General features: G+C 44.7%; 1 protein-coding gene across 11 annotated transcripts in view; it reads right to left on the reverse strand.

Moving 5' to 3' along the window:
• Positions 1 to 26,635, reverse strand: part of slc2a12 (solute carrier family 2 member 12) — an 85,506-nt gene that overhangs the window by 28,150 nt on the left and 30,721 nt on the right. For 5 of the 11 annotated variants that reach the window (XM_048532000.2, XM_059645297.1, XM_048532001.2 and 2 more), the window contains 3 exons: positions 6,711 to 6,825; positions 4,091 to 5,398; positions 3,454 to 3,576 (listed from right to left, as the gene is read on the reverse strand). In XM_048532000.2, coding sequence (XP_048387957.2) covers positions 3,454 to 3,576; positions 4,091 to 5,398; positions 6,711 to 6,825 — 1,546 coding nt within the window. Of the gene's footprint in view, positions 1 to 3,453; positions 3,577 to 4,090; positions 5,399 to 6,710; positions 6,826 to 14,909; positions 14,950 to 15,064; positions 15,263 to 15,355; positions 15,561 to 26,635 lie in introns of those variants that run through there. The other 6 variants (XM_059645304.1, XM_048532005.2, XM_059645303.1 and 3 more) reach the window with 4 other exon arrangements.

Consider the following 26,635-nt stretch of genomic DNA (forward strand, 5'->3'; position numbering starts at 1 on the left):
ATGAACTTGCCGGCCTCATGCTGCATTTTGGCTGCAAAGACCTTTCAGAACACCAGACTTATTAAATGAATTCAAATTCCAGCAGCTGCTATGGTAGAATTGAACACACGTCCCAAGACCATTGATCTGAACCTCTGGATTACTAATTCAATGCCTTTACCATGATACCGCCATCCGACCTTGCTACAGTAACGGATTTGCACTGTGGCTTATGGTAGCAAGCCTGAGGGCAGCAAAGATGCTCACAGAACAGAAACTTGCTCTGCCTGGCAATTGACCTCTATTGGGAAACCTTTGTTCATTATAATGGAGCTGTGCAAGACTGGTGGACAGCAGATGCTTCCAGTGGATGCTCCATCACAGTAACTTCCGGAGGTCCTCAATATCACAGATGCTAGTCATCAGTCAATTCAATTCACGCCATATGATACCCAAAAATGACTGAAAATTCTGGATATTGATTCCAGCAATAGTACTTGTATTTGAGTATAATCTGTCATGCCAGATATGTATCCGTAAAAGTGGATAATTGCTCAGGTACATCCTGTAGAACTCCTGACCTCAATCAATACAGTCTTGATCCAAACACAAGAAAAAAAGCTCAACTCCAGAGGGAAAGCAAAGGTGATTGATCTTGACATCATTTGACTGAGTGTGGCATCAGGAACTCTAACAAAGCTACAGTCAATGACAAAAGGGGAAAATTCTCCAATTTTGGAAACGAGGTTTGTGATTGTTGGAGGTCAGTCGTCTCAGTTCCAGGATATCTCTGTAGAAGGCCTTCAGATTAGTAATTACTTCAATTGTTTCAATGACCTTCCATCTATCAGAAGGTCAGAAGTTGGGATGTTGCCTGTGATTGCACAATGTTCAGCACCATTCACAGCTCCTCAGAAACTAAAGCAGTCCATCCAAATATAGCAAGAACTGGACAGCATTTAGACTTGTGCTAATTACCAAGTAACATTTGTGCTATGCAAGTGCCAGGCATTGACCAGCTCCAATAAGAGAAAATCCATTTTTCTTACCTTGATATTTACAGGCATTATCATAACTGAATCTCCCACTATCTACATCCTGTTGATATTATTGATAAGAACTGAATTCAACAGGCCATATAAATACTGTGGCTACAAAAACTGGTTAGAGATCGGGACTTCTGTAGCGAGTAACTCATCTCCTATCTCTTCAAAGCCTACCCTGCACAAGCCACAAGTCAGGCTATTACTTAATCCTGCATGAATTGACATTAACTGTATACAATTTAGTTAGGCAACAGCTGGAGTATTTTGTACAGTTCTGGAATCCACATTATAGGAGGGATGGGATTACACTGGAAAGAATGTAAAGGAAATTCACCAAGATGTTGCCTGGGCTGCAAAGTTTTAGTTATAAAGAGAGATTGCATCATCTGACGTTGTTTTCCCTCAGACGAGGGGAGTCTGATGGAGAAATTTTTGAGATATATAAAATTATGAGGGGCATAGAGAGAGTAGACAGAAAGAAACCTTTCTCCTTAGTGGAATTAGAATTAATGTCCGGGGCATAGACCTACGTTAGGGGGCCGGAGGTTTAGAGGGGATGTGAGGAAAATTATTTTCACCCAGAGGATGGTGGGAATCTGGAAATGACTGCATGTAAGGGTAGTAGAGGCAGAAACTCTCATTACATTCTCCTCCTATGGGGAGATGAAGGCCTAGAGGTAATATCACTGGACTGTTATTCCACAGACCCAGCTAATGTCCTGGGGTCCAGGGTTCAAATCCCGCCATGGCAGATGGTGTACTTTGAATTTTTTTTTAAAAATCTGGAATTAAGGATCTAATGATGACTGTAAATCCATTGCTGATTGTCAGGGGAAAAATCCATCTGATTCACTAATGTCCTTTGGAGAAGGAAGTTGCCACCCTTACCTGGTCTAACCTACATGTGACTCCAGACCCACAGCAATGTGGTTGACCTTTGATTGCCCTCTGAGCAATTAGAGATGGGCAATAAATGCTGGCCTGGCCAGCAGCACCCTGATCCCTTGAACAAAGGAAAAGGAAATTTAGATGTTCACTGGTGATGCCAAGGCATACAAGGCCATGGATCAAGTAGTAGAAAATAGAATTAGAATAGTTAGGTGGCTCTTTTGACTGGCGCAGACTTTGTGCTGTTGATCTCTGTGACTTCTGAGTTTTGAGAGGGCTATATCTAAACCAGAGTATTTGGTGGAGATTGCACTTACAGTGAATGTTGTATTCAGGAGTGTGATGCAATACTCCCCACCTGCTTGGAGCCAACAACATTCAGGAATTTCAATCAGAGCTTTGTGTAATCTCTTCCTTTTAAGCAGGTACCTGAAGCTACTGCTGGCAAGTCAAAGACCCTATATTCCAAATCCTTTGTTAATGAGTTTGCTGGCAATCTCCACCAGCTGCCCGCTGCTCGTTAGTCTCATTTAAATGGGTGGACCTCAGGCCTACCCATTCAGGTACAGGCAATTTTCAGAATAGTGTCCATTCACAGCAATACTTTAGCCTTCATGGAAAGAATGACTTTGTGTTCAATTCATGTTTAGCAGGTATCTGGTCAAAGAAATACCATCATGTGCATGGTATCTAGAAACTAAATGATCTGGACTATGAATTACATGGACTAGTAATTCCAAGCAAGTGAAATCTGCCATTACATTTTGAGAATCTGCAATTTGCTATATTGGTTCGACATGACGGAAGAGTGTATGAAGCACTGCAATTATTGGACACAATTCGGAAACAGCATCCACAGAAGATATGAATGTACCATCTCAAAATTATTTCAAACTGAATAGGATCCACAAGATTTGTGCTTAATGCAGAAGATAAACCTGATTGTTGTCAGCAGCAAAGTTCTTCCTTATTTGGAGTCATGTGGTCTCAGTATGTGATGTTCTTTGAGGTTGTTTGTGCCCGTGCTTTTGCTGGAGGGTGGTCTTCAGTTGCAAATAGGCCTGCCCTTTCTGTATACCTCCTGCAGTGGCATCTCCAAATTTTAACAGTAAAAGAAATAAATTTTCTATCATGCCCCTGGCATCCTGTTATTTCGCTTTCTGGTCCTGCTACAATGTACTATTTATAGGCCAGCTGCAGCATTTCTACAGATATTCCCCTGAGTGGATATTCCAACATATCCTTCAGGTACAAAGTTTCCTATGCAAATGTTTCCAATGCCTGTGGTCCTTTCATTTAACAGATAGCAGGGAATACAGGATTTCCATTGTAAAACTACTGCTGTGCCAGAGGTGCAGGTGCACCCACAAGTTGGGTCAGAAAAAGCCCACTTTTGTCAGACTTGGAAGATCTGGTTTGATCAGTAAAATGAGTCAAGTAAATAGTGAGTCAATCTGCGGCCACAATTATTCCCAAGATATAAATTCTGGGTTTCATCCTAAAATTACATTTGCCAAAAGCCTTTGTGGATGTGCCTTACCTGTCGCAGACAGAAAAGTCAAAGCAATGAGCAGACTCAAGGCCCAGTTCATGCATCCTATGAGAGCCACAGCCCTGCCTTTTATCCCTATTGGAAAAATTTCACTCAAGAGCACCCAAATTACTGTAGCCAAAGAGAGAAGAAAATAATTAAATGTACGTATCATTGACAATCCTTTTACAAACAAGTCAAATTGCGCATCATTTTGAACACAAAACTTTCAGCAGACATCATTCTACAGGACAGAATCAGTGTTGGTTTCTCACTATTATGTTTTGATTCAAAATTATACCACAATATTTTTTAAATCAACTAAACAAAGTTTAGCATTGGTTAGGTCAGTTGGCTTGTTGGCTGATTTCTGATACACAGTGATGCCAACAGTGCAGGTTCAGTTCCTGCATTGGCTGAGGTTACTATGAAGGACTTTCCTTCTCAATCTCTTTCCCTTACCTGAGATGTACTGACCTGCCGGTTAAACCACTACCAGTCATCTCTCTCTCCAACGACAGAGGCCTTATGTTTTATAGGACTTGAGCGAATTTACCTTTAAACTTTTACACCTCAAAGGGTTTATAAAGTTTACAACCAATGGCATGATCTGTGGGGGATTCATTACTACGTAAGAGTTACTTACCTGGTCCAAAACTTGTAGAATAGGCAGCAACGTATACAAGCAGGAAACAGAGACAAAGCCACTTTAACGCCGGAGAAATTGGTTCATTCCTATGTCCATCTGTCTCAGGGCTTCCCATAAATGGCGAGGAGTATACATTTTGTATAATTGTCATATTGTCTTGTTTTGTTGCTGATGAACTAAAGTTTATTCTTGAAGGAAAAACAGTAACAGCTGCTGAATGTTGTCCATGCATTGAAGATGTGATATTATCTTGCCAGTGATTAGTGTGATTGGGATAATTGCAGATATCTGTGAACTGCATTGGGATTTTATGGATCAGTAATGCTAATATAATCAATGATATCATAATAATGGTACTTCCTATGCAAAGAAATGTTTTACGCCCTACTTTGTCAATGAGCAACATTACCAAAATTGTGCCAAGCACTTTCACTAGCCCAAAACTAACTGAAGCCAATGTTGCTGTTGAATCACTTGCAAAGCCAACAGATCTTAAAATAGTAGAGGCATAAAATAAAACATTTGGTTGACCTGTAGCTTGCAAAAATGTGACCAAACCAAGTCCTATACAGAGTCGCATTCTCAGGTTGTTTGACCTAAATAGATCTACAAACTTACAATTGCTTTCATTGCTCAGGGAAGATTTGATGTTTGCAAGTTCATCATCAACAGTGGAATATGATCTGATCTTTTTCAGGACAAGGCTTGCTTTTTCTTCATTTCCTTTCTTAACCATAGACCGAGGACTTGGGGGAAGGAAGAATATGCTAATAACTTGCAGTGCCGCAGGTGGAATAGCAATTGCAAACATATACCGCCATCCATTTGAAGTGTGGGAGAAAGCATAATTAAAAACATAGGCAAACAGAACACCAATAACAGTCATGAATTCAGTCAGCGATACCAACATGCCTCTTCTGTCTGATGGTGCAATCTCTGATATGTATATACATGCGGCAGTTACACCTGAAGTTGTAGCAATTCCCACGATGATGCGTCCTCCAATTAGCATTGCATAGGAGGTAGATGCTGATAGAATGACAGCTCCCAATACGTAACTGCAAGATGTTACAACGACTGCGATCCGTCTTTCCCATCGATCAATGATGTAACCACCAGCAAGCGAACCCACTATGCCTCCCATAATGATTGCACTTACAATTATTTCTTGTTTCTCACAGGTGAGATGGAATTCCGTGCTCAGCTGTAGAAGAGCTCCAGAAATGTTTGCCAGTTCATAACCAAAGATTAGTCCACTGACAGAAGCAATTATAGATGCAACAATGAGAATTAGGCCAATAGGTCCTGAGAAAAAAGTTGAATTTTTCATCAGACAAAGGCTAATCAAACTGTACATGGCAATCAAACCAAATCATGAGAAAATGAAAACAAAAATGAAAAACTTGTTCTGAAGAAGGATTAATGAAACGTTAACTCTGCTTTCGCTCTGCTGATGCTGCCAAACCTACTTGGTTTTTCCAGCAATTTCTGATTTAGATTCATCTAAACGAATCAAATACCTAATGTCTACACCTCGCCATTCTACATCCAAATTAAGCCACACAAAGAACTTCTGAGGCTGGAAATCTGAAACTAAAACAGAAATTGCGAGAGGAAGTCAGGGCATCTGGCAACATCTGTGGAGAGAAAGTAGAATCAAAATTTTAGATCCACTGACTCTTCTTCAGAATTGATGTGCCCAGTTCTGGTCTCCCTTTCATAGAAAGGATATAGTTAAGCTGGAGAGGGTTCAGAAGAGAATTACCAGGACATTGCCAGGAATGGAGGATTTGAGTTATAAGGACAGGCTGGATAGGCTGGGACTTTTTTCGCTGGAGCGTAAGAGTTTGTGAGGTAACATTATAGAGGTTTATAAAAATATAAGGAGTGTAGATAAGATGAATGGCAGGTGTCTTTTCCCTAGGCTGGGGGATTTCAAGAGTAGAGGGAAATATTTTTAAGGAGAGAGGAGAAAGATTTAAAAAAAGACACAAGGGGCAATTTTACTTTTTTACACAGAGTGGGTCATTTGTGGGATGAATTTCCAAAGGAAGTGGTATATGTGGCTACAGTTACAACATTTAGATAAGTATGTGAGTAAGAAATGTTTGGAGCGATTTGGGCAAAGCGCAGGCAGGTGGGACTAGTTTAGTTTGGGGTTATGGTTGGGATGTACTGGTTGGACTGAAAGCTCCGTTTCCAAGCTGTATGGCTCTATGACTCTATAAAACCTGGTTGGCGCCAGGAAACGAGTTGGGCCAAAGGGCCAGCTTCAATGTTGTATACTCCTCTAGCTCTGTCTGCAAGGTGACAGAATTAAACGGTAGAGGTGGGACAGTGATTGATTAGGTCCATAGTCCTCGCAGTTTTCTGCTTGGTCAAAGATAAAGGCTGGAAATTTGTGAAGGCGTTGAAGATATGGAAGTGGGAATTGTAGACTGGAGGATCATGAGGTGCTGAATGGTAAAGGTCAGAGATTTCCTTGACTAATCAAGATCTCAAGTGCAATGATGAAGTGATGAAGATGTGATTGTTGCAATTAACACATAGCTGACATCAGGAAGTGTTGGGTGAAGTCAGAAGTGAAGAAGCTAGTGGGTAGAATTAGCCAATCTACCTTTTTTAGTTGTTGTTTTGTGCAGGATAGAATATTGAAAATTGTTTTGATTCGCATTTGACGTTGAATCATTTTCTTGTTCGGTTTCTGTCTGGGTTTTCATTGTTATGTCTTGCTGTAGAAAAGAAGAAAACAAAATGTAAACTTAATGTCATGACTGCACAGATGCAGCTAATGACTCAGGTACAACACAAAAGTATGAAATGCACTTTTCCATCTGTATAGAGCATCAGTCACAAATTCCATTTTATGTTAAATGAAGCTCTTGTATTTTAACAATAAGATGAATTGTATAAACAAAATAAATGCTGTTTTATCTAGATTTTGAAAAAGTATGAAGCAGAAGATTAGTCTGTAAAGTTGGTAGTACGCTTCTGAAATTATGCAGAAATATTTTTCATGCAGAACTACAGTCAGTCATAGTCAGAATTTTACAGCATGGAAACGGACCCTTTAGTCCAACCTGATATCCTAAATTAACATAGTCCCATTTGCCAGCATTTGGCCTACATCCCTCTAAACCCTTCCTGTTAATATACCCATCCGGATGCCTTTTAAAATATTGTTACTGTACCAGCCTCCAACATTTCCCCTGGCAGCTCATTCCGTACATGCACCGTCCTGTGTGTGAAAAAGTTGCCCTGCAAGTCCTTTATAAACCTTTACCGTCTTACCTTAAATCTACGCCCTCTAGTTTCGGACTCCCCTTCCCTGGGGAAAAGACCTTGGCTGTTCACACTATCCATGCCCCTCATGATTTTATAAATCTCTACAAGGTCACTCTTCAGCCTCCAACACTCCAGGGAAAATAGTCCCAGCCTCTTCAGCCTCTCCCTATTACTCAAACCCTCCAACCCTGGCAACATTCTTGTAAATCCTTTCTGAACCCTTTCAAGTTTCATATCATCCTTCCTATAGCAGGGAGACAAGAATTGAATGCAGTACTCCAAGAGTGGCCTAACCATAAATCATCATGACAACAATTAGTGAGACGTTGCAAGGATTATTGGCATGTCTCAGATCAATGCTGCTTGTTCTGTTAGATTTGTGAATATTCTGAACAGAAACAGCTTACTAAGTTTGATGATATCAAACTGAAAGAGATAGGAGGGAGGGAGGAATTTTCAAAAATAGGATCTTGAATTCTATCATCATAGAAATAGAATACAACTCTCAAGAAGCAATACGGATTTCTGTAGAATGCTGGTTTGGTAAGACGTGAAATCCTGTCTGCAATCCAATCAGATTGAGAAAGACATGCAGGTATTGAGGAAGTTGCAGTGAGGAACAACTTAAATTGGGTTTAGGAACTTGAATTATGGACAGAAACTGCATAAGGGGTGAGAATAGTTACAGCAGAGAAAGGGCAACCAGGGGTGATCTTATTAAAAACCAAAAGCGCTTCTGATTCTGTAAATCAGAAACAAAATAGATATTACCGAAAACGCTGAGCAGGTCTGGCAGTATCTATGAAAAGAAATCTGAGTTAACATTTCAGGTCAGAAGGAAGGGTCTCTGTGGGAGAGAATTCAAAAGACGAATGATAGACTGAGGAAAGAAAATTCTCCTCATCTCCATCTTAAATGGAAGTTTCCTTACTTTTAAACTGTTCTATAATCATCCATGAGGGAAAGTATCCTTTCTACCAAGGCCCCTCTAAATTCTGTTGTAATAAGATCACCCTTTCTTCTAAATACCAATGACTTTAAAACCCATTGACTCAACCTCCACCAAAGTGACCAACTCGTCTAACTGATTGCTATTCAGGACAAAAGTAATTTATATCAGGTTTCTTCAGTAATAGAAAACTAACTATTATAACGCACTTAACTTTGAAAAAGCAGTGAAAAGAAATATCTGCTGGCACCCACAAACGCAGGCCATTGTGCATGTGCACAATTCCAGACCCAACAGGTCATCACAAAAAATGTACATGTGGCATCATGCGCAAGGGCCACACATGCATAGAGAAGGAGCGCGAACAATTATGAAACAGCTTTCAGCAGCGGCAAGCGAGGAGAACACGCTGCACACCACCACCCCCCACCCCCCCCCGCCCATAACACTATCCCCTTGCCCTCTCCTGCCTCTCCCCCCTCCTGTCCCCCAGGTCCCATCCAATGCCTCCTCTCCCAGATCCCACCCCACCAATTATACCTGCAAACCAGGCTGCGGGGAATCACAAAATTATCTGAATCTTCTGCTACATTTTTTATTCAATCACAGGGAGAGGGCATACTGGCCATGGCCAGCATTTATTTCCCATCCTTAATTGCCCAGAGAGTAATTGAGAGTCAACCAAATTGTTGTGGGTACGGAGTCACATGTACGCCAGACCAGGTAAGGATGCAGTTTCCTTCCATAAAGGACATTACTGAACCAAATGTTTATTTTTTCTGGTAATTGATAACGGATTACTAGACATCACGAGGCTCTTAATTCCAGATTTTATTTAATTCAAATTCCATCATTTGTCTTGGCAGGATTTAAACCTGGGTCCCTGGATTAACAGTCCAGCATCATTACCACTAGTCTATTACCCACCACTCCCCCGCCTTTAATTGCCTACATCCTAATCAATACATTTAAATATTGTCCTAATGTCTTACATTTGATGAACTATCATCCAATTTCTTCCTCGTTTTTGAATGGAGATATAACATTTGCTGTCTTTCAATTGGCCGAGACTGTTCCAAAATCTAGGGTACTGAAATTCTGCAGTGGTTCGCCCAATCTGCTGTTGTATAGAAATTAGTAAAAAGCCCAGAGAGATTAAAATTTTAAATTTATGTTATTTCTTTGAGAGAATCACCACATTATTTCCATATGCCATAATTTCCAATTGTTTGTCCCACAGAGACTCATTAGTGACTGACCTGAATCCGCCAGCAATCATGCAGTGATGAAATTTACATAAGGTAATGGTTCTGAAGGAGATACATGTAGGAGACAAGGATGAATTAAGCCTCATACATTCTATTCATGTCACATTGATTTCAGGTAAAGGCAGACGAATTCTGCATGAGTTTCTGAGAAGAGTTGATGTGTTTTGCATAGCTCCCAATTATCCTCATTGATGATGCCCAACAAGCTAATAGAAACTGTGATAATAAGGTGTAGAGCTGGATGAACACAGCAGGCCAAGAGAAAGGTCTAGGCCCAAAACATCAGCTTTCCTGCTCCTCTGATGCTGCTTGGCCTGCTGTGTTCATCCAGCTCTACACCTTTTTATCTCAGATTCTCCAGCATCTGCAGTTCCTACAATCTCTAAATAGAAACTGTACCTGTTACTATCCTGTTATAAATTACCTTGTTACGTAAGACAAGTGCCTCTTCTGTTTAGACTGACCAGTGGTTAATCATCTATCAGTGATAATTAGATAGGTCCTAAACTCAGGACAGTGAAAGAAAAATTGGTGGCAACAACCTATCCAAGTTGGAATATGACATGGGGGTCAGACAGAATCCATTGAAGAAAGAAGATAGAAATGGTTTTATAAAATGTGGGTTCACTACCCAGCAGCATTACTGCTTTAAAGAAGACATAGCCAGTCTCTAAGTGAAATGCAAAATGCAACAAGTCAGCAGTCATCGGAGCAGCGACAGTGAATTTAGCACACCATTGGTAATCCTTCATTAATACGTTGGTAACATGCGTAGTGGGAAAGAGTGTGGGAATGAGAAAAAGCCAGCCACACTGAGAAAAACACAGGTTTTTGCCAAGGAAGCCCCTCTGTAGGGAGAGAGAGTAAAGGCTCCAGGAGCACCGATATACATCCTTGATGTAAAACAAGAAAAGGTCTACAAAAATGGTGAAAAAAAAGGAAAGGCAAGGCAGTTACAAAAAACCTCTCACAAATTAATAACAAGCATGATCACCATTGTGAAAAAGCTGCATAAGGCTCAACTTCAAGGGATAGAGAAATAGACAGAAAAGTAACTTATAACAGGGCTGAAGTATCAGGAAGGCCTAAATATTCATCTTTGATGGAAAAAGCAAAATTACAGGAATACAAACGTACAAAAATGAATTAGGAACAGACGTAGCCATTCAGCCTCTCAAGACTGCTCTGCCACTCCATACAATTATGGCTGAAAATTGTACTTTGAATTCCACATTCTGACATCAAATACTGATAACCCTTGATCCCACTACCTAGTAAGAATCTGTCCACCTCAGTTTAAAATAATGACCCTGTTTCCACCACCTTTGAGGAAACAGTAAATCAGAAGAAGAAATGTTTCGAAAGAATGGAAGGGCCCAGATTCAGTAATTAACCTGTGATTTTGCCACAGTCAGAGAACTTTATTTAAAACTCTATGCAGAAGAACGTGCACTGTGCTTTGGATTGTTAAAGATGAGAAATTGTCCATATTATGAGAAATTCCACCAAGCCTGCAGAAGGCAGGGAAACTCTGAATAATGAGGGAAGCCACCACTGTGATCATTAATAATGATATGAAAACAAAGCAATTTGTCCAGAAATATGGTGTTGCCATTCAATGCAATTTGAAACTTAAAAGAAGTAACCCAACACAGTGTAGCTTTGAAGCCTAACTTGAAGAATTTCATACAGAACTTAGAAGTCTGAATACAGTGTTTAAAGAATGTCTTAAGTAACTTTATGACAGTAGAATTTAAAATAGCATTGAATTAATGCAAGAAAACAAGTTCAAAGTCAGCTGACTGCAGACAAGCATCGGCATGCACTAAGATTTAAAGAGCATTACAATAAAAATAAATAAAAGTCAATAAAAAGATTCTTGAGAAACTGTGACTATGGAGCTTTGAAATGAGAAATCGTAAAACAAAACAGAATTTGTGCTGGAATTCCTGATGAACTTAAAATTTCTTACAGTCCAAAGAAGAGTTAACTTTGGAGAAAGCAATTCAAATCATGCTGAAAGCAGAAAACAGAAAGACTTCCTAATAACTCTACCTCACAAAAACAATTCAATTTATTTACTTTATCAACACAGACACTCAAAAGAAGCATATGACAGGCCAGTGGGTAAGCTAAACATCAAACGCTGAGAATCAGTGTCAGCGCTGTGGGAATAGTAAGGCCTCACAGGTATAGACAGTGCCAATTCACAGCAAGAGAACGCTAATGCCGTAAGGTTGTAGGTCACTTCCAGAAGTGTAGATGTATTGCACTGTTTCAGAACAGTCAAAATACTGGTGGTCACCCAGACAAACATCTACATAATAGAGCACCCACTTTGATTAGAGAAAGGAACAAAAACAAAGTTGGTGAAAAAGCTCAACAGGTTTGGCAGCATCAGCGGAGGAGAAAATAGATGTAACGTTTCTGGTCTGGTGACCCTTCCTCAGAACTCAAAACTCAGTTCTGAGGAAGGGTCACCAGACCCGAGACATTAACTCTGTTTCCTCCTCCACAGATGCTGCCAGACCCGCTGAGCTTTTCCAGCAACTTTGTTTTTGTTCCTGATTTACAACATCCGCAGTTCTTTTGGTTTTTATTAAGAGGAGAACCCTTGCTTCTTCTGGGCCCATGCGAAGAAAAACAAATCTCTTATTCACTTGGTATGCACAGGGTGCATTCTCATCCAAAAGCAGAAATTGCTGGCGAAACACAGCATTCGAAAGACAGCAGAACGGGCAGCCCTCCGCTCCCTCCGCTCCAACCCCAACCTCACCATCAAACCCGCAGACAAGGGTGGCGCAGTGGTAGTATGGCGCACTGACCTCTACATCGCCGAGGCCAGATGCCAACTCTCCGACACCACCTCCTACCGCCCCCTCGGTCATGACCCCACACCCGAGCACCAAACCATCATCTCCAACACCATTCATGACCTCATCACCTCAGGGGACCTACCACCCACAGCCTCCAACCTCATTGTTCCCCAACCCCGCTCGGCCCGTTTCTATCTCCTTCCCAAAATCCACAAACCTGCCTGCCCTGGTCGACCCATCGTCTCAGCCTGCTCCTGCCCCACCGAACTCATCTCCACCTATCTGAACTCCATTTTCTCCCCTTTGGTCCAGGAGCTCCCTACCTATGTCCGTGACACCACCCACGCCCTCCACCTCCTCCAGGACTTCCAATTCCCTGGCCCCCAACGCCTCATCTTCACCATGGACGTCCAGTCCCTATACACCTGCATTCCGCATGCAGATGGCCTCAAGGCCCTCCGCTTCTTCCTGTCCCACAGGCCCGACCAGTCCCCCTCCACCGACACCCTCATCCGCCTAGCCGAACTCGTCCTCACCCTCAACAACTACTCTTTTGACTCCTCCCACTTCCTACAGACTAAGGGGGAGGCCATGGGCACCCACATGGGCCCCAGCTATGCCTGCCTCTTTGTAGGTTACGTGGAACAGTCCATCTTCCGCACCTACACAGGCCCCAAACCCCACCTCTTCCTCTGGTACATTGATGACTGTATCGGCGCCGCCTCTTGCTCCCCAGAGGAGCTCGAACAGTTCATCCACTTCACCAACACCTTCCACCCCAACCTTCAGTTCACCTGGGCCATCTCCAGCACATCCCTCACCTTCCTGGACCTCTCAGTCTCCATCTCAGGCAACCAGCTTGTAACTGATGTCCATTTCAAGCCCACCTCCTCCCACCCACCCTCCTGCATAAATTCCATCCCCTATTCCCAATTCCTCCGCCTCCGCCGCATCTGCTCCCACGATAAGACATTCCACTCCCGCACATCCCAGATGTCCAAGTTCTTCAAGGACCGCAACTTTCCCCCCACAGTGATCGAGAACGCCCTTGACCGCGTCTCCCGCATTTCCCCCAACACATCCCTCACACCCCACCCCCGCCACAACCGCCCAAAGAGGATCCCCCTCGTTCTCTCACACCACCCCACCAACCTCCGGATACAACGCATCATCCTCCGACACTTCCGCCATCTACAATCCGACCCCACCACCCAAGACATTTTTCCATCCCCACCCCTGTCTGCTTTCCGGAGAGACCACTCTCTCCGTGACTCCCTTGTTCGCTCCACACTGCCCTCCAACCCCACCACACCCGGCACCTTCCCCTGCAACCGCAGGAAGTGCTACACTTGCCCCTACACCTCCTCCCTCGACCCTATCCCAGGCCCCAAGATGACATTCCACATTAAGCAGAGATTCACCTGCACATCTGCCAATGTGGTATACTGCATCCACTGTACCCGGTGTGGCTTCCTCTACATTGGGGAAACCAAGCGGAGGCTTGGGGACCGCTTTGCAGAACACCTCCGCTCAGCTCGCAACAAACAACTGCACCTCCCAGTCGCAAACCATTTCCACTCCCCCTCCCATTCTTTAGATGACATGTCCATCATGGGCCTCCTGCAGTGCCACAATGATGCCACCCGAAGGTTGCAGGAACAGCAACTCATATTCCGCCTGGGAACCCTGCAGCTTAATCGTATCAATGTGGACTTCACCAGTTTCAAAATCTCCCCTTTCCCCACCGCATCCCTAAACCAGCCCAGTTCGTCCCCTCCCCCCACTGCACCACACAACCAGCCCAGCTCTTCCCCTCCACCCACTGCATTCCAAAACCAGTCCAACCTGTCTCTGCCTCCCTAACCTGTTCTTCCTCTCACCCATCCCTTCCTCCCACCCCAAGCCGCACCTCCATTTCCTACCTACTAACCTCATCCCACCTCCTTGACCTGTCCGTCTTCCCTGGACTGACCTATCCCCTCCCTACCTCCCCACCTATACCCTTTCCACCTATCTCTTTTCTCTCCATCTTCGGTCCGCCTCCCCCTCTCTCCCTATTTATTCCAGAACCCTTACCCCATCCCCCTCTCTGATGAAGGGTCTAGGCCCGAAACATCAGCTTTTGTGCTCCTGAGATGCTGCTTGGCCTGCTGTGTTCATCCAGCCTCACATTTTATTATCTTGGATTCTCATCCATTTGTTTCTTAAATTGTGCAAATGGATGCCCATAATTGACCAGAGATTGCAATTTCATATTTAAAGTTCCTCGTGCGTCTTTCAGGTAAGACATAACAATTACACAAAACAGACTTTGGAAGTCAAAGAACAGTATAACAGGCTCCATTCCAATTAGACAACACCCCACCCTCACATGGACAGCCACAAAATATATGCACGTCAGTTGAATTTCTCTCTCTGCCTTCTGTTTCAATCATTTGCTCCAGAAGTATTCCACATCCGCAGGGTTCCTTGATCGTAAAGTTTCTCTTGTAACGTACCATTTCTGTACTTAATTTTGTATCCTGATCCCTGTGTTGTAGACTCCTCAGCTAAAGCAAATACTGCAATATATTAAACCCTATCATAACTACTGGACTGTTTTACAAGAGCAAAAGTCATAAACGTTTTTTAAAAAAAACACAGGTCGACATACCTCCGTTCAGTTCTTGACTTTCGAAACAAGACCTTTTTCGTGAATACTATGTCTGCCCTTAACTGCAATACACACTACCGGGTGCAGGATGTCAATTAGCTGATTGGAACTCTAAATCCTGCAAATCTCGTGTATATATAATCCAACTGCCTCTGTGCCACGCTGGTTGCCAGCTTACGCTGAACAATACAACAGAGCCTAAATGGAAAGGAAAACCAAAAGAACTTAAGGATGTTAAATCAACCCACATCACGCGGACTGCAGAGGTTCAAGAAAACAGCTCATCGCCACCTTCTCAAGGGCAACAAGGAACTGGCAATGAATACTGGCTCAGCCAGCTACGTTCACGTCCAGCGAGTGGGTGAAAATAAAGTAAACGGTTGGTGTCAACACAGTAGGAAAAGAACACCTGTCAAAATAAAGAAGAAACCAACTAGGAAACGGAATAGATCTTCAACTGGAGCCGGTGTACAGTGCTCCACGCCCACACTGAAGCGCCACCTATTTATGCAAGTCTCTGATAGACATGCATCTATTTATTGACACACCTTGGTGAAAGGTTTGCATGTCGCTGAACTTTTACTGCAGTATACATATGTTCCTGATAACAGTTCCCGCCCAATCAGTAGGCGTCCTGCCGATAAAAGTGAGGCTAGTGGAACGGAGAGGCACAATGAGGCCAGGATTTAAAGAGTTTTCCAGAAGTTCTAAAATTGTGAGAGATTATAGACTTAGGGAGGGACAAAGCTTGAAAGTGATCTGGTGAACAATTCTAAAATGAGAGGCTGGATGAACACAGCAGGCCAAGCAGCATCTCAGGAGCACAAAAACTGACGTTTCGGGCCCAGACCCTTCATCAGAGAGGGGGATGGGGAGAGGGAGCTGGAATAAATAGGGAGAGAGGGGGAGGCGGACCGAAGATGGAGAGTAAAGAAGATAGGTGGAGAGAGTATAGGTGGGGAGGTAGGGAGGGGATAGGTCAGTCCAGGGAAGACGGACAGGTCAAGGAGGTGGGATGAGGTTAGTAGGTAGCTGGGGGTGCGGCTTGGGGTGGGAGGAAGGGATGGGTGAGAGGAAGAACCGGTTAGGGAGGCAGAGACAGGTTGGACTGGTTTTGGGATGCAGTGGGTGGGGGGGAAGAGCTGGGCTGGTTGTGTGGTGCAGTGGGGGGAGGGGACGAACTGGGCTGGTTCAGGGATGCAGTAGGGGAAGGGGAGATTTTGAAACTGGTGAAGTCCACATTGATACCATATGGCTGCAGGGTTCCCAGGCGGAATATGAGTTGCTGTTCCTGCAACCTTCGGGTGGCATCATTGTGGCAGTGCAGGAGGCCCATGATGGACATGTCATCTAGAGAATGGGAGGGGGAGTGGAAATGGTTTGCGACTGGGAGGTGCAGTTGTTTGTTGTGAACTGAGCGGAGGTGTTCTGCAAAGCGGTCTCCAAGCCTCCGCTTGGTTTTCCCAATGTAGAGGAAGCCGCACCGGGTACAATGGATGCAGTATACCACATTGGCAGATGTGCAGGTGAACCTCTGCTTAATGTGGAATGTCATCTTGGGGCCTGCGATAGGGGTGAGGGAGGAGGTGTGGGGACAAGTGTAGCATTTCCTGCGGTTGCAGGGGAAGGTGCCGGGTGTGGTGGGGTTGGAGGGCAGTGTGGAGCGAACAAGGGAGTCACGGAGAGAGTGGTCTCTCCGGAAAGCAGACAGGGGAGGGGATGGAAAAATGTCTTGGGTGGTGGGTCGGATTGTAAATGGCGGAAGTGTCGGAGGATGATGCGTTGTATCCGGAGGTTGGTAGGGTGGTGTGTCAGAACGAGGGGGATCCTCTTAGGGCGGTTGTGGCGGGGGCGGGGTGTGAGGGATGTGTTGCGGGAAATACGGGAGACGCGGTCAAGGGCGTTCTCGATCACTGTGGGGGGAAAGTTGCGGTCCTTGAAGAACTTGGACATCTGGGATGTGCGGGAGTGGAATGTCTTATCGTGGGAGCAGATGTGGCGGAGGCGGAGGAATTGGGAATAGGGGATGGAATTTTTGCAGGAGGGTGGGTGGGAGGAGGTGTATTCTAGGTAGCTGTGTGAGTCGGTGGGCTTGAAATGGACATCAGTTACAAGCCACAACCGGCTTGTAACTGATGTCCATTTCAAGCCCACCGACTCACACAGCTACCTAGAATACACCTCCTCCCACCCACCCTCCTGCAAAAATTCCATCCCCTATTCCCAATTCCTCCGCCTCCGCCGCATCTGCTCCCACGATAAGACATTCCACTCCCGCACATCCCAGATGTCCAAGTTCTTTAAGGACCGCAACTTTCCCCCCACAGTGATCGAGAACGCCCTTGACCCCGTCTCCCGTATTTCCCGCAACACATCCCTCACACCCCGCCCCCGCCACAACCGCCCTAAGAGGATCCCCCTCGTTCTCACACACCACCCTACCAACCTCCGGATACAACGCATCATCCTCCGACACTTCCGCCATTTACAATCCGACCCCACCACCCAAGACATTTTTCCATCCCCTCCCCTGTCTGCTTTCCGGAGAGACCACTCTCTCCGTGACTCCCTTGTTCGCTCCACACTGCCCTCCAACCCCACCACACCCGGCACCTTCCCCTGCAACCGCAGGAAATGCTACACTTGTCCCCACACCTCCTCCCTCACCCCTATCGCAGGCCCCAAGATGACATTCCACATTAAGCAGAGGTTCACCTGCACATCTGCCAATGTGGTGTACTGCATCCACTGTACCCGGTGCGGCTTCCTCTACATTGGGGAAACCAAGCGGAGGCTTGGAGACCACTTTGCAGAACACCTCCGCTCAGTTCGCAACAAACAACTGCACCTCCCAGTCGCAAACCATTTCCACTCCCCCTCCCATTCTCTAGATGACATGTCCATCATGGGCCTCCTGCACTGCCACAATGATGCCACCCGAAGGTTGCAGGAACAGCAACTCATATTCCGCCTGGGAACCCTGCAGCCATATGGTATCAATGTGGACTTCACCAGTTTCAAAATCTCCCCTTCCCCTACTGCATCCCTAAACCAGCCTAGTTCGTCCCCTCCCCCCACTGCACCACACAACCAGCCCAGCTCTTCCCCCCCACCCACTGCATCCCAAAACCAGTCCAACCTCTCTCTGCCTCCCTAACCAGTTCTTCCTCTCACCCATCCCTTCCTCCCACACCATGCCGCACCCCCAGCTACCTACTAACCTCATCCCACCTCCTTGACCTGTCCGTCTTCCCTGGACTGACCTATCCCCTCCCTACCTCCCCACCTATACTCTCTCCACCTATCTTCTTTACTCTCTATCTTTGGTCTGCCTCCCCCTCTCTCCCTATTTATTCCAGCTCCCTCTCCCCATCCCCCTCTCTGATGAAGGGTCTAGGCCCGAAACATCTGCTTTTGTGCTCCTGAGGTGCTGCTTGGCCTGCTGTGTTCATCCAGCCTCTCATTTTATTATCTTGGAATTCTCCAGCATCTGCAGTTCCCATTATCTCTGGTGAACAATTCTGTTTCGTATCGCAAGACGTCAGGCGGGGGAAGTGAAATATACGGACATAGGTCGTGGAAACGCTCTCACTGCTTTATGTGGCCCAGGCTATTTTGATACTGAGCTGGGACCAGTGTCCAAGACAAAAGTGTTGTTTCGTTTTGAGACATAAAGTCCCGTACCCTCCACCTCCACAGTTTGATCTCATTTTATATCTTCCGCTCAGGAATGGCTGTAAGTGGGACTGTTTTCGGGCGAGGGCGGTAGACATGGAGGAAGGAGAGCTGTCAAACAAAACTCAAAAATATACAGGGATAGCACTGGGGCCAGGGTTAAGGCTGGTGAGAGCTGGGGTAGTGAAGTGGAAAGTAAATGCTGGGAGGTGAAAGTGGTGATAGTGAGGGGAGAATGAGAGCTGAGATTATGACTGTGGCATATGGGGCAGGGTGGGTGAAAGCCATTGGACTGTAACCTGGTGTTGTGTGATTTTTGACCTTGTCCATCCCAGTCCAACTCCAGCACCTCCACATCAAGATTTTCACTTGGTGTCGCACACTATTTCTCTCACCATGGATCCCCAGCATTAACAGCTACATGAGAGGGAGAAGAGGCAGCTCAAGCTCACTCCAGATGCTCCATTTTCTGAAGGAGACAGGGTGGTGCCAGTGGAAACGCACCAAGATAAGAGACAGACAGACACCCTGTTCCATTACCATTCACAACTGGATGTGGCAAGACTGCAGAGTTTAAATCTGGTCTGCTGGCTGTGGGAATCACTTTTAGCTCTGTCTGTTGCTAGCTGCTTATGCTATTTAGCATGCAAGTAGACTTGTTTCGGAGATTCTACAGGCTGACAGCTCACTTTTAGGTAAGCCTGATGCTGCTGCTGGCATGCCCTCCTGCAGTCATCATTGAACCAGGGTTGATCCCCTGGCTTAATGGTAATGGCAGAGTGGGAATAACACCAGGCCATAAGGTTGCAGATGTTTTGGAGTCCAATTCTGCTGCTATTGATGGTGCACAGTGCCTCATGGATGTCTTAATTTGCTAGATCTGTTTAATATCTTTCTCATTTTGCACACTGATACTGCCACACAACTCAATATATAAGTGCTCATGTATAGGCTTCTCACCACCTGATGGGAGTCATCTCCTGCCTAAAGAGGGATGACACAATTGTGAATATTTACCTGAACAGTGAGAATCTGAATCAGCCAATTAATTCATCGTCATCACCATCACACTGCAACCCCTCCCCCCGAACCCCGAACCCCACGGAGCAAAACCTCAAGCCCGGAGTCAAGATGCTGTGGCTTGGTGCTCCTGGTTTTCTCCAAAGCTTGCAGTAGCACCACCTGCAATAACCTTCTCTAAAAATGTAACTGGCAGAAAGTGAGCAGCAGCCAGTACCATGGTTCATGAAGACTGGGGACTTTATTTTGGTTTATCGTGAAAGATTTTAACTCACTGGTGGGAAACAAAAAAATGGTGACTGAGAAATCTCACAGCACAGATCTTTGAAGGCAGCACGAAAAGTAGATAAGGTGATTAAGGCAGCATGTGGCATACTTACCTTTATTAGTTTAGGCATTGAATATAAGAACAAGTTATGATAGAGCTGCATATAAAATTACACGTAGAGTTCCATGTGCAGTTCTGGTCACCACATTTGAAGAAGACTATGATTGCATTAGAGAGGGTGCAGAAGGATTCACCAAGATGTTACCTGGTTTGGACAAATGCATCTATGAGGAGAGACTAGATAGGCTGGGCTGTTTTTCTCAGATCAGAGAAGACTGAGGAGGGATCTGATTTAGGTGTTCAAAGGTCCAAAGGGCATAGGCAGGGTCGACAAGAAGAAATGTTACCCCTTAGTAGAGAGGTCAGTAACCAGGGGGCATGATTTTAAAGTGAGGAACATAAGGTTTAGAGGAGATTTGAGGAATGATTGTTTCATCCAGATGCATTGCGTATATCTGGAACTCACCATCTGAAAGGGTGGAAAAAGTAGCAACCCTCAATACATTTAAGAAGTATTTAAATGAACACTTGAAATGCCATAGATTACAAAGCTGCAGACCAAGTTCTGGAAAATGGCATTAAAATATAGAGGTTTCTGAAGATTGGTGTGGATATGCTGGGCTGAACAGCCTCTTTCTGAGCTGCAAAAGCCTTATGACTTAATGATTCTACCATCTAATTTTATACAGCACAATTCAGTGGGCCGGTAGAGAGTTGGAGCAGTATGTTTATTAAATAAGACGAATGAGGTCACGCCGAGCTGGTGTTTTATCAGGTGACAGCCAATTAAAACCCTCTCCTTGAAATGGAATCTAGAGAAGCAGACAGAGAGTAGAAGTGGGGGTGGGGAACGGGTGGAATTTCAAGAACTAGCACACATGATCCTCTCCACTTTGCTTTTATACTAAATGTTTAATTCATTGCTACTTGTGTACGTAATTTCAAAGCTGCCTACTATAGTTTGAAATCAGATGATTGAACGGAGATTGTGTTGCAACAATACAGGTGTTGTGACTTTATGGAATTTGATTTCATTGTATCACTGAAGTGGCTTGGATTATGAGCTGACTGAGTCTGCTGTTGTGTTACACATTGGAAATGCTACACTTGTCCCCACACCTCCTCCCTCACCCCCATCCCAGGCCCCAAGATGACATTCCACATTAAGCAGAGGTTCACCTGCACATCTGCCAATGTGGTATACTGCATCCACTGTACCCGGTGCGGCTTCCTCTACATTGGGGAAACCAAGCGGAGGCTTGGGGACCACTTTGCAGAACACCTCCGCTCAGTTCGCAACAAACAACTGCACCTCCCAGTCGCAAACCATTTCCACTCCCCCTCCCATTCTCTAGATGACATGTCCATCATGGGCCTCCTGCACTGCCACAATGATGCCACCCGAAGGTTGCAGGAACAGCAACTCATATTCCGCCTGGGAACGCTGCAGCTATATGGTATCAATGTGGACTTCACCAGTTTCAAAATCTCCCCTTCCCCTACTGCATCCCTAAACCAGCCCAGTTCGTCCCCTCTCCCCACTGCACCACACAACCAGCCCAGCTCTTCCCCCCCACCCACTGCATCCCAAAACCAGTCCAACCTGTCTCTGCCTCCCTAACCTGTTCTTCCTCTCACCCATCCCTTCCTCCCACCCCAAGCCGCACCCCCAGCTACCTACTAACCTCATCCCACCTCCTTGACCTGTCCGTCTTCCCTGGACTAACCTATCTCCTCCCTACCTTCCCACCTACACTCTCTCCACCTATCTTCTTTTCTATCTATCTTCGCTCCGCCTCCCCCTCTCTCCCTATTTATTCCAGTTCCCTCTCCCCGTCCCCCTCTCTGATGAAGGGTCTAGGCCCGAAACGTCAGCTTTTGTGCTCCTGAGATGCTGCTTGGCCTGCTGTGTTCATCCAGCCTCACATTTTATTATCTTGGAATTCTCCAGCATCTGCAGTTCCCATTATCTCTTAGATTTTCCACACTCTTTTTGCAACAGTCTCTTCAGATCTTGGGAGGCATCTTGTTTGAGAAGACTTGACCCTGGCTGTAATCTGCGGATCACTTCTCTATTGAAGGAGCTTTTACCTCTTGGATATCTTTTGCAAAGGATGTTGTCTTCACAGTCATTGTTGTTAATCCAGTACCTTATCTGGGGAACTCCTCATCTCCTGATGTTTCTGCCTGGAATACAGCTGCTCTGCTGAAATAACTACCTTCTTCATTTTGGTAGCCTGTTTTGCAGGATCAAGCAATCAGTCTATTGTAAGATATAGTCTCTTGCAGTTTCAGACAGTTTCTTCTTTGCGGCTAAGCCCTGGACCTGTGAACTTGGTCCGGCTCCCAATGCAGTTGTTGCTCAGATTAAACATCTTTAGTAGCTCATTATGGTTATTTGGTGAAGTAAGCTTTTTCAAACTCTTAGTCATGTGGCTGAAAGTCTGTTGTTTGCTCTTAAGATCTCTGCCCTGAAAATGACTGTCTTTTAGTTAAGAGGGTTGAACATTTCCAACAGCCTGTGAAGTCGGTGATTGTCTCTCTGTAGACGAAGAAAAACAGTTCTCTTATTGCCAACATCTGTGCTCTCACTGGATCCTTCTTGTTTTTGGGTTCTGCCATGAATCTGGGAATTCCAATCCACCCAGTATTTAACTGGGATCCTCTTGATGTTGTTGACCTTTTCTAAGTCTTCTGAAATAGAGTTGAGACCTGCATGCAGAACCAAAAAGTGAAGTAGGCTTATTGTGAATTCTTACCTCTTTTACAAAGTGTGTTGTAGTGTAGCTTGTAGCATTCCTATGCTTCTGACTATAATTCCACTGTGGCATTTAGTCGTGTCTCTGTAAGGCTGTGACGTTTGCTTCTTCTGCCAAGGTATCATGATAACAGATCACCAAGAAACACCTTCAGAATCATTAGCTTGGAACAAATGATTGCAGGGATAAGGAATTTCCATTATGCAGAATGATTGCAGATCTCGGAACTATTCCTGGAGATGAGAAGGTTGAGGGGATTCTTATAGAGTCATACAGTATCAAGGGATCTCAACAGAGGAGATGAGATGAAACTGTTCCCACTGGTGAAAGGAGAAAGAACCAAAGTTGACCCATGTAAAGAACTTAGCAAATGAAACAGTAACAATATAAGGAGAATTGCTTTGTCAAACAGCAAGTGTAACGAATTTGGAATGCATTGTCTTAAAGTAGGGTGCAGAGGTCTAGTCAAACGAGAATTTTTGAAAAAGAAGTTTGCACAGCAGTATGAAAAAAGATAAGCGAGTGACATTAGATAGATTGTTCCTTTAGAGGGCTAGCACAAACATGGGCTGAATGATCTCTTTTTGTGCTGTAACTGTTCAAGATACTAAAATTTTCATGATTGACATGATGCCGGCAATCAGCATCCTGGTTATAACAACACATAAATAAATTCTTAACTCTACTAAGGGTAAATCACTTTCTGAACAATTTTTTAAAATTAGTCTGGCAGAGACTGAGATTGCAGAGTAATGGGAGAGCTGATTTTTGGCTGCAGCTCAGCTGTTTGACATCATTGGCTGTAGGACATCAGACAGAATGGTATTACTGATTTGTTTCATTACTAACACATACCAAAATACAGTGAAAATTGTTGCCTTCATGTTTTATGGGCAAATTGTACTGTACGAATGAATCAGGTTAACAGAACAGAGAGCAGGATATAATTATATTACTGCAGAGAAGGTGCAGAGAGAGATCAACATGAATGTTAAAGAGGCCATTCTTTAATAACAGTAGGGAAGAAGCTATTCTTGAATCTGTTTGTACATGTGTACAAACTTTTACATCTTCTGTCTGATGGAAGAAGATTGAAGAAATTATTACCAAGTTGGGAGGGTCTTTGATAATAACGGTTGTTTTCCCGAAGCAGTGGGAACTATAGATGAAGTCAATGGATGAGGGTTTGGTTTGCATGACGGGCTGTGTTCACAACTCTCTGTAGTTTCTTTCAGTCTTGGGAAGACCAGTTATCACACCATGTTGTGATGCATCCACATAGGATACTTTCTACAGTGCATCTATAAAAATTTGCAAGAGTCTTTATGGGCAAGCTGAATTTCCTTAGCCTCCTGAGGAAGTAGAGGCATTGCTGTGGTTTTTCAACTACAGTGTCAGCATGAATGGACCAGGACAGATTGTTGGCAATCATCACTGTCAGAAACTTGAAGCTCTCAACCATTGTTACCTCAGCACCATTGATGCTGACATGAATGTGCCCTCCACTCAGCTTCCTGAAGTAAATGGCCAGCTCCTTCATTTTGCTGATTTTGATGCAGAGATTGTTACCATGTCTTCAAGCATCTATTTCCTTCCTCTACTCTGTTTCATTGTTGTTTGACATCTGACCTGCAACAGCAGTGGTGTCAGCAAACATGCAAATGGAATTGGCGTGGAATTTGGCCACACAGTTGTGTGTGTTTGAGGAGTATAGTAGGAGGCTGAGTACATAGCCTTGTGAGGCACTGGTGTCATGGGTTATCATGGAGGAAGTGTTGTCTCCTATCCTTCCTGACTGTGGTCTGTTGGTCAGGAAGTTGAGAATCCAGTTACAGAGGAGAGCACCAAGACCTTGGGCCTGGAGTTTAGAGTTAAGTTTGTTTGGAATTATGGTGTTGAAGGCAGAGCTGTAGTCAATAAGCAGGAGCCTGACATAGATATCCTTGTTGTCCAGATGTTCTAGGGATGAGTGTAAGGCCAGGGATATGGCATCTGCCATGGGCCTGTTGTACCAATAGGCGAATTGCAAGGGATCAAGGCAGTCTGGGAGGCTGGACTTAGTGACCACCCTCTTAAAGCACTTCATAATTATGGATGTCAGAACCACCAGGGGGTAGTCATTGAGACACACTGCATGATTTTTCATTGCCACTGAGATGAAGGTCTTCTTTAGCAGGTGGGGACTTCAGAACATAGTACAGAGATGTTGAAGATGTCTGCAAATAGTCCTGCTAGCTGGATGCATTGGATCTGAGTGCACGGCTGGGAAACTCCATTCAGCTGATTGCTTTCCATGGGTTCACTCCTGAAGAAGGCTCATCTTACATCTGTGGTGACCATGGACACAGTTGCATCTGAGGCTGTTGGAATAAGTAACATAGTTTCACTGATCTTCTGTTTAAAGCAAGCATAGAATGCATTCAGTTCATCAGGTGGGGACATACTGTCACCCATGATTCTGTTCCCAACTTCACTTTGTAGCTTCTTATGTCATGAAAGCCTTGCCACAAACAACGGGTGACTGTGAGGTTGGCCTGGGTCTCAAGCCCAGTTTGATGTTGCCTCTTGGTGTCCCTCATGGCCTTTTGAAGGTCATATCTGGATTTCCTGATTAGGCCTGGGTTGTCTGACGTGTACGCCTCAGACCTGGACTTCAGTAAGGCGTGGTTCTCCCAGTTCATCCATGGTTTCTAGTTGGGGGGCATTTGTATTAACTTCTTCAGCACACTTGTTGTCTGCACGTTTACTAATGATGCTTGTCATTGGTATGGTAGTGGCATACTTCTTTAGCTTGGCCACTGAATTCTTGAATATGGACCAATCCACCGATTCTAAGCGGTCTCGTAGAAGTCCTTCAGCTTCCTTAGACCAGCACTGCGTTACTTTTTGTACTGGACCCTCACACTTCAGTTTTTGCTTGTCAGCTAGGAGGAGGAGCATAGTGTTGTGGTCTGATTTTCCAAAATACAGGTGGGGGTGGAGTGGTAGACATCTTTTATGGTTATGTAGCAATGATCTAGGATGACCTGTGATGGGACAGGAGATGTATAGGTGGAATTGCTAGGATTATTTTTGGGCCTGCCACAGCTCAAACAATGGCAGGCTAAAGGAGATAATGAGGTAGACAAAAGGCTAAGAAACAACTACAGTACACAGATCTTCCTGAGCAGAATATCCTAATTCAATATGTTAGGAGTTCAGTGAATGAGGAGGCTGCATAGCAGGTAGGAGTTAGAACTGATGCCGGTGATTGTGGCTGATCATTCCCTACTTGACTAGCACTACCACAATGTGCACAGGAAAGTTGACCATATTCCCAGGGACAAGGAGGGGGGCAGCCCATGCCAAGAGACCAGCAAAGTACTCAAAACTCTGTTTCAAAGACCCCATCAAAAGAGACTTGATGGCCCTCTACATCGATTCTGGTAAGTGGGAATCTCCACCTGACGACTCCAAGCCTATCACCATCCTGACTTGCAGAAATATCACTGTTCCTTCAGAGCTGTTGGGTCTAAATCCTGGAATGCCCTCCTTAGTGGCATTGTGCTTACCTGCAGCACATAGACTACAGGGATTCAAGATGGCAATTCACCACCACTTTCACAAAAGCAACTCAGGATGGGCAATAAATGCTGGCCCTGAAATGCTGGCCCTGACAGCAATGCAAACTGCGCATCAGAATCCCAAATGGGGTGACAAGCTGAAATTTTGAGGCAGTGAACCTTGAGGTAGCAATGACCGCTATATCGCTCTGACCAAGTTCTAATAGCTTTACAGCTGCGTAGCGGT

This window comes from Stegostoma tigrinum, chromosome 4 (genome assembly GCF_030684315.1).
Source record: "Stegostoma tigrinum isolate sSteTig4 chromosome 4, sSteTig4.hap1, whole genome shotgun sequence".
NCBI lineage: Eukaryota > Metazoa > Chordata > Chondrichthyes > Orectolobiformes > Stegostomatidae > Stegostoma > Stegostoma tigrinum.